The sequence below is a fragment of the Diadema setosum genome, chromosome 16, assembly GCF_964275005.1.
Source record: "Diadema setosum chromosome 16, eeDiaSeto1, whole genome shotgun sequence".
Lineage (NCBI taxonomy): Eukaryota > Metazoa > Echinodermata > Echinoidea > Diadematoida > Diadematidae > Diadema > Diadema setosum.
This window is the reverse complement of record NC_092700.1, coordinates 36,800,953-36,810,009: the sequence shown is the minus strand read 5'-3', so window position 1 is coordinate 36,810,009 and position 9,057 is coordinate 36,800,953. Positions and strand designations below refer to the sequence as shown.

At 39.5% G+C, this 9,057-nt stretch overlaps 1 protein-coding gene across 1 annotated transcript; it reads left to right on the top strand.

Annotated features, from left to right (window-relative positions):
- The first annotated feature begins 247 nt into the window (after positions 1-247).
- On the top strand, positions 248-1,423 carry LOC140239509 (gastrin-releasing peptide receptor-like). Its single transcript, XM_072319340.1, has one exon. The coding sequence runs from the start codon at positions 248-250 to the stop codon at positions 1,421-1,423; it is 1,176 nt and encodes a 391-aa protein (XP_072175441.1).
- The last annotated feature ends 7,634 nt before the right edge of the window (positions 1,424-9,057 follow it).

Here is a 9,057-nt window from a genome sequence, read left to right as displayed (position 1 = left end):
TCACCGTGGCCACTGACTGTTTCAAGTATAAACTTACCAAGCAGAGTAAGCCACATTGTTGGCAGGGCGTGACGATGTGATGGCCTACGACCTGTGCTGACTTGAATTCCTCCAGCATAGACAATCTTTTATTTAAACAAACCCTTTTATAAAAACACACACACGGATTAGGTCCACATCAGGGATCTGAAATCATTGTTAAAGAATTTTGCCGTGTTTATTGAAGACTGCCAAAGAATTGTTCAAGATGAATACTAGTGAGAGAGCTCTGCTCGATGACAACACTGACCTCCCCGATTTCACAGCCACAGAGCCAAACTACTCAATTCTCTGGGACTCTGTGTGTTCCTCGGTGGACCACACGTACCTGCCTAGCGCCATCTTTGTCGGCTTGCTAAGCATCCTCGGTATCACTGCTCACATTGGCCTTCTGGTGATCACATGCATGAACAAGTCGCTTCGTACGCCTTCGAGCCTCTTTCTCATCAGCGTCATATGGGGAGACCTGATGTACCTGATCCTTCGAGCGCCACTTATCGTCCGCAAACTTCTTGGACCGCTTTGCTGGAGAGGCAGCTTACTATCCTGTAAAACTCATCTCTACTTTGAGGCTGTGACACAGTACGTTTGCATCCTCTCCCTGACGGCACTGAGTGTCGAACGATACATGGCAGTGGTACGCGGCTTGGAATCTCGACAAATTAACAGCAAGCATTTCAGGATGATCGGAGCCGTTGGAACATGGCTGCTGGCTTTAGTCTTGGCGATTCCTTCGGCTGTGATTGCACACACATACACTCCGATGCGTATCTGCTCGAACACGAAATTGAATAACCCGTACGGCTTACTTTATGATATTTACGGTTTCATCTCTATGTACTTCATCCCATTGCTAATGATCAGTGTGCTATACATATCAATCGCTGTAACCTTGTATAGAAGTAGTCATATCATGCTGAACAATGCACGTCAGGACACCACCAATCGGCGACAAACGTCACAACGCAAACGACTTGCAATCATCTTTGTACTCATTACTGTATCCTTTGCCGTGCTGTGGATGCCCCACTTCATATATCGACTGTGGGTGCAGACGGAGTCCTTTCTTGGAAACGATCTGCCGCACAGCAAAAGCTTCGAGGAAATCGCCGCCATCTCCGCCCTGCTCAACGCGTCACTCGACCCCTACATCGTGTTTGCCATGAGTACAGTCTACCGAAAGAGTTTGTCGAAGTGTTGTCAAAAGCAGAGCGGCTACTGCTGTGAAAAGAGTGAAAATCACAACAGAAATAACCTGAACAGAAGTAGCAACTATCACAGGTCAAGTGTCACCATTATGACGTCATTGAAAGCGTCGCAGAGTGCTTTCCCGCCTTTGCGTCGTAATTCACCATCTACGACCACTACTGACACTGCCTTGTGAAGTTTAATCTATCATCTTTATGACGAGATGTAAAAGTAATCAAGTACAATGCACTCCCGTCATAACGAACACGGTTATAACGAAATTCTCGTTACAACGAGGTAAAAACTCAGTTCCCAAAATAATCATGCACATATCTTTATGTATACTTAACTGTTCGGATATATAACGAAAGAAAACCGCAGGTCCCGAGGTATTCGTTATAACGGGAGTCCACTGTACTTTGCTCTTGAGTCCCCATTGATTAAAACCCGTTGTGTAAATACAGAATAATCGATCCAAATCTCATATTATATTATATAGTATTTTTTTTTCTTTCTCAGGTGATGTAGGGTCTAAATTAAGTAGATTATGGCATAATTGGAAGTAAGTGCAGGAGTTTCTAGAGAAACAATGAACATGTTATCTTATTTTTGATAATAAGAATTAAGTGAAAACTGTGGGTACGTGTACATGTGTAAAATAGCACATTATGTATTTACACACTAACATTGTGTATAGTGTATATAATAATATTATAATTATGTATGGTATACGCACACATGTACATAATGGCATCAATAATACCCAAATCTAGTATGACAAACCATTCGGTGGAATAACTAAAAACTCGGAAAAAGGCAATGAATTATGTTATATGAGCTCAAATTACCATGGAGACCTTTAGTGTGCTTCGACAGATTTTGCGAGAGTAGTACTTTAATCAAAGTACAACATCAATCTATCTTTTAAACATGCAAATGCAATCAAACTAATCGAAGTCGATGGCTAGCGGAAAGATTCGGGATTTTTGCAAGCTTTTAGAGATTGTAGTAATTTGCCACAATGGTGTATGCAAATAAATTGAGAGGTCCTAATGGCATACGTCTAGACATCTACAAAAACACAGAGAGAACTCGTACAGCTGTCAGTTCCTGGAGGAGGGATGAGTTCCCCAGGACCTTAAAGAGGACATTCCTTCCTAATATTATGTTTCTTTCCATATAAACAGGAAAAAATGGAAGTCAATCAGTAAAAATCTTGGAAAAATAACACACACACACACACCACAGAATTTATGAACTGTTACAAAAGAAGTTTAGAGAGTATGACAGTGGCGTAGTTTTGAGCAGCTCTCCAGTCAGTTTGCACACAAGAAGTCATCAATTTTCATTGTTTCTTGAGACAACAAGAAAACAATTTCCTCAGAACTGTTCTTGGTATACAATAAGCATGTTAAATTTTTGCATATCTTACTCAAAGGATAGGTTTAGCCTGTGCCCAAATATCTGAGAAAAAAAAAGAAAGAGAATTAGTGAAACTGTGTTTACGAGAGAAGAGGAGCGTTGCTAAACATTTACTTCACACAAACTTGCCGACACTTTTTGCGGTAGCGAAAGAGCGCCCTCAGGAGCAACTTTCCGTAGACCTAATACAGTGGTAACTGGATATATAGAGATCTGATATAACAAAATAACTTATATTACAAAGTAATTTCTCCCGTCCGAATGAATCTATTTCTTTTGTTTTGCTTATTGACTACTGATATAACAACATATTTGAAATAAAGGAACAATAATTGTCTTGGTTTCATGGATCTCCTTATAGTCAAGTTTCCACTGTACCACCAAAAACATTTGGACACCAAGGGCTTGTGGGGTGTCAATTTGGTCAATTTCGTAATCATATTTTCTACACTTTCCACCACCAATGCAAGGGTAACTACTGTGATGGTGGTTGTTTCGATTTTGCAAGTCTGCATAATAGTCGAGAACAAAAGAAAGGGAGCCGAAGTGCGAATCTCGCTGTAGACGACCGTGCCTTCACTGCTGTTAATAAACTAGACCCACAGGAGATCTCGCCAAATGAAAAAACAAAAAAACAAAAACAAAAACAAAAACAACAAAAACCTTCGTACTACTCACCAGCCTGCGTTAATCGAAGACGATACCCCAACCTGCATTCATGAACACAAAATGTATCGAATCGTCTACCTATAATCTGTGCAGGGACAAGACAGTGTCCAGCCATGGACCTACAATGTAGGTCCATGGTCCAGCAAACTTGCCAAAGATGGATCTCGGTTAGCAGACTGTAGACATAGCTGTGAGGACTTTGGACACTGTGTAGAGCATCAAGCTGTCTGCCAACCGACAGCGTAGGACCAACCTGACAGTGTAAGGCCTACCACGACATTGCCAGGGGTGTTTCATAAAGCTGTTCTTAAAGTTACGATCGACTTAAGAAAGACTGGTGCTCAGTTCAAGTATTGCACATCAGAACTGATCACCAGTCGTTCTTAAGCCGTTCGTAACTTTAAGAACAGCTTTATGAAACACCCCAGGTCATCCTTACTGCTACGTGTCCTATAACAATCTACGATAAACAACTCCAAACAATGACTCAGAGTAAATTCCGATGCCTCTGTATGGTCATGGGCTTTATATCCAAGAGCCTATTCGGCGAAACGGAAGTGATTTGCATGCCGAGCCTACACGACTGGCACCGAGGCTCATATTATCATGAAAGCTTCTGATTGATATACCAGGGAGGTGGTAGACTCCCCTAACCTCCCTCGGTATAGACCTAAAAGAACAAATCACCTCAACGCCTATATTCCGATAAATTTAGTTTATCGCCGAAAACTTATAGTTTCTCAGTCGATAAACTAAGTTTTTCGAGAGAAATTCTGTATATCGAGAAAAAAAAAGGTGTATCGACATACTCAGTCTATCGAGCGAAAACTAAGTTTATCGTAAAAGAAAACAACAACAACAACTTAGTTTTTCAAGAGGTAAACTTAGTTTATCGACAGATAAACTTTTTTTTTTTCCTTTGGGGATAAACTAGGTTTTTCGAAATTATTGGGTAAATGGCGCGCCACAGGCGTCTGCAAAACCTGGACAAGGCGCGGAAGAAGGAAAAAAAAAAACCCGAACAAACAAACAAAAACAAAACCCAAACGACCCAACATTTTCTGTGACTGACCGATTTCTGGATGCCATCTCACAGACTTAATCACTGACGTGTTAAAGGGATCGTATAGTTTTGGTTGAGACCTAATTTCAGATTTCTAACATTTTTTGGTGAGATGATAAGTAAGCTCTTATGAAATATGAAAGAGCATGTAATTTCATGAGGAATTCAACGTTTATTTGATGAAAATTGGTTTTGAAATGGCTGAGATATCCAAAACTGAGCGATTCTAATACGTTTGGGACCCACAATTTTTTACGATCGCTTTGTTTTACTTTGTTTTTTGGATGTTTCAGTAATGCCAAACCCAATTTTCATCAAATAAACTTTGAATTCCCCTTAAAATGGTATGCTCTGTACTATTTCATAAATGTTTTCTTGCTATCTAGCAGAAAGTTGAAAGCCAAATTCTCATCTCCACCAATACTGTACCATCCCTTTAACGACTGACCTCAAACAGGGAGGTGGGAAGAGACCTGCCTCAAACCATATCACAGTATTGCAGACTTACGGGAAGAGTTATCAGTACCGTTATCGCTTCGCCAAACTTACATTTAAACCGATTTTACCATTTTGTGAAAAGATTGAACTTGAAAGATTACATAAACGCTACTTTCTTCATATCAAATTTTCGTCCTCTCAGCTTGTATATTACATTTTGTTAAACTCGAGCTGAATATGGAGTGGTATTTGTGAATGATTCAATGTGAATATAATGAGACTCCGTGATTTGAATTGTATTTTGGTCATTTCAACCAGACATTGAGTGTCCTGTTGGTTGACTCAGTACTAGGCATTGTAAGTGCGTTTAGAGTCACTGTCATATTGACAAAAGAAAGAAAAACAGTCACATGATGTATTCAGCTAAAGTGATAAATACTAGAGTAGAAGTGTACGTCTTTCTACGTCTGAAATCACTGAAAGTTTAAAATGACGAGTATGAAACACAGACAAAATCAACTTCAATAAAAATACTTTAGAATAGTATAGTGTTGTCCATGTACGTATAGGATACTCTTCGTCTTGTTCATGTTTTGGATGCATGTTGTGTACTTAACTCTGACGTATTTAGAACAACGTAAAATGATATTCGTTATTTTGTGAGATTAGCAGTCAAGGCAACCTACGAGTGTGTATAACGTTGCAAAAATATTAATTCAAGCAATTAAGCACTTTACGTTTACTTTTAGTCCTATCAACTGTCATTCCCTTTCATTGTAAATGTAAAACATACAGCACTGCGTATCATCTACTTTTCGGTTCCATGACACTTGCTCCTGCAACAATAATGCTCCCATGAAATATCTTCACACTAAAGACAAACGTAAATTCTACCCATAAACATAAATCCTAACCCTAATCCTAACCATTACATCAAACTAAACCTAAAACCATATCACAAACCTAACCCTAATCCTAAGTCCTTGGGGAAGATAAGACAGGAGCAATTGTCGCAGGAGCAAATGTCGTGTCACCGCACTTTTCAAACATCTTCTCGTGAAAAGCAATGGACAGCTAAAACTGTTGCTATTTGTAACGGCCGCACAGTGTCTCTAAACATTGTTTATACAAACAACAACAACAACAACAACAACAACAACAACAACAACAACAACAACAACAACAACAACAACAACAACAACAACAACAACAACTGAATAACACACGGGAGATTGTCTGTTGGGGGGGGGGGGGGATTTGAAAACAAGGAGGCCGCAATGAAAACCACTATCAATGTCTGCATATAAAATGCCCGCAATGCAACAATAGTATCAAGGGATTTTTCCGAGTTTTGTATTCAACTTTTCTCCATCCATTCCGACTCAGCATTTTTCTTTTCGTTACCTATAAAATTTCTGAAGTGAAGGAAGTGTTTGTTATATTTTTCTTATTAAAATCATAATAGGCATCAACTAGCATAAACAGCCATCCTCTTACCAAGTGATAATGTGAAAATCAATCTTACAAACTGCGCTCACTGTTTGCCATGCTTATAGTCAGTGATTTCGGGAAAGCCCCAAATACGTACCTATGTTGTTGATATAGCACGACCAGTCCTCCTATATGTACATTGTCACTACACATGTCTTCGAGTTTCATACTCCTTCTGTTCGGTTTCTTTGCATTGGTTTGTTCCATCAGTTTGAAAACTGACTTCAGGAAACCTGCGCATAACATCAGTTTAAATCAGGAAAGTGATATCAGTAAAAACACATCATTTCAACTATTATAGCAATCGCCCCTTTTCATTTAACTGTTCTCATATTTACTGTTGTAATTGTAGCATTCATTTTGTATGATAATAGTAGCATTTTCATTATGTCTATTACTGTCATCTTTCTCAATTGTCATTTTTTTTTAATTCTTTAGTCGTCAACATTGTGATTTTCCTTATTATTGTTAGTTATCATCAACATCAACATGTTGGTATCACTGTCATTAGAGCTAATAGTCCTAACTTTATACTCTTACCGATACAAATGGTTTTTAGATAATCAAAAGGTTTATTTCGTGAACCAAAATAGTTCTCCTTAACTTTTTGAACACTCTCATTGATGATTATTTACCAATAGATAATGTATATGGTATAGAATAATTTGACAACGATGCTTTGTGGGTAATAATCCTAGTTGAATCGGAGCACTCCTAACCCGTTCCATGCCGAATTCTGAAATCTCCATAGATTTAATACACAGGCCGCCAGGTCCCCGTGGGGAATGGGTTAAGTGAAGTCGAGTTTTTCGTGTCAATCTTCTTTGCCAAACACAAAAGTTTTTCACAGACTTTGACGCAAGCATCTCAGACTACAGTCGCATCTCTCTGGCGTCAAACATGACTCGACCCATGGCAGACACCACGTCGTGGTGAGAGACGATTCACTGTGGCAGCCGGGTCCCCGTTCTGTCGGGGGAATCCCCTCTTTCCACCCATCTCCATGCTGGGGTCAGACCAAGGAGGTGAGAGCCCCCCCCCCGGTCTGACCGCTGGCGCGAAGAGGGGAGGACTGTCTATCACAGTGGAGCTACTGTAGTTCCAGGCTATCAGTGTATCACTATAAAGGGAGTTACTAGGCGAGCCACCGACTACCTCCTTGGTATCACTAATTAATTCCAGCAGCCTTCAAATGACTTCTTAGTTTTGCTAGCACCAACAATCACGACAATCGCTGGTGAAGCGAACTGAAGCCAAGGTGGGACTAATTTCCCTCACTGATGTTGGCTTGGTACTGTCATTTACTTTATGCATGGAGCTTTACAACACGTAGCTCTATGCTTTGCCCCATCTCGCTCCACTATCCTCTACTCACTTTGATTACTACACCCCCGCTGAAATCATTTACGACAGGATCGAATGGTTTTATGCGAGATGAGGTTTTGGAGTAGAAGAGGCGCCAGGTTTTTGTAGTATTAAAAAAAATGAGAAAATGCTGATTTCAGCTTCGGTACATCGAAGTGAATGAAGAAGTAATGGGGCACTTTCGTATTGCATCTATACAACCAGAACACATGGCACTGATTGGACTACTGTAATGTAAACTGTTAAATGGATGTGCAACTAGAATCATAGAAGTCAGGCAGGGACTGCATAACCGGGGGCTAACTCCACCCTGCCCTAAAATAACAAGAAACCAAATGCACATAAAAAGCTATAAATAACAAACATAAGGAATGTAATGATTTTCCTTGGGTTTCGATTAAAAAAAAAAATATCGGAGAGAAAAGGGACAAGGGAGCATAATGTGACCCGCTTGATCCCGCCGGGGTGCACCCCTCCCCCCCCCCCCCCCCACACACGTTCTGCGGTTCTTGCCACGGCACGCGTTCTTAATCTGAGAAGTCAATGTCTATCGTATATAGACGATTGCTCAACAGTATAATGAGGAGATAATTGAACACATGTACACATTATTCTGTCTAGCCCAAAGATATAACTAGCATACAAACTTAGAATGCATCTCTTGCATTCATCTTCTGCGCTAATATATATAATTTGAAGACGGCAGCGGGAGAAGATTCCATGTATTAGTTGTTGTTTTTTTATGGATGCTAAAATTGGTTACATTCGACGTCAATCAGTTATGAACACTACAACTATCTGCACTGAGTACAAACAGAAACCTAATCTGTTCTTCTTGCCTTTCAACATAATGCTGTGTTGTGAATCGACCTTTCCGTTATCAGTCATAACTGTAAAGTACGTATAAGTTATGCGCTATGTTTGATTTCTAGCTTTCAATGAGTGATAATAATTTGTAGATAATCCTGCTAAGCTATGCATGAGGTTTAGATTTTCTTATCATTTTTATTGATTGTGGTATCAATGTGATGAATACACTAAAGAAAGTATAACACGTAGATTGTGTTTTCTTGGATACAACCGTGACGGTGAAATACATCTTTTTGTTGATATTTCTTCGACTTACATTGTTGTATTTGTGTCTTCATTCTTTGCAACCAGTTTACAAAAGAGGATGAAAAAGAGTGGTGGGACACTTTTCTATCATACAACTTCACAAGAATTCAAGAGATATTATGGATATACGATAGAACAAATAATAAAATTTCAATTATTTTGATATCCTTGACAAGCCGGTGGTTGGAATTTACTCCACAAACACCTGACAAAGGATATAAAACGCTTGCTCCTCTCTGTTTCATTTCTTTCTTCCGTTGATTTCG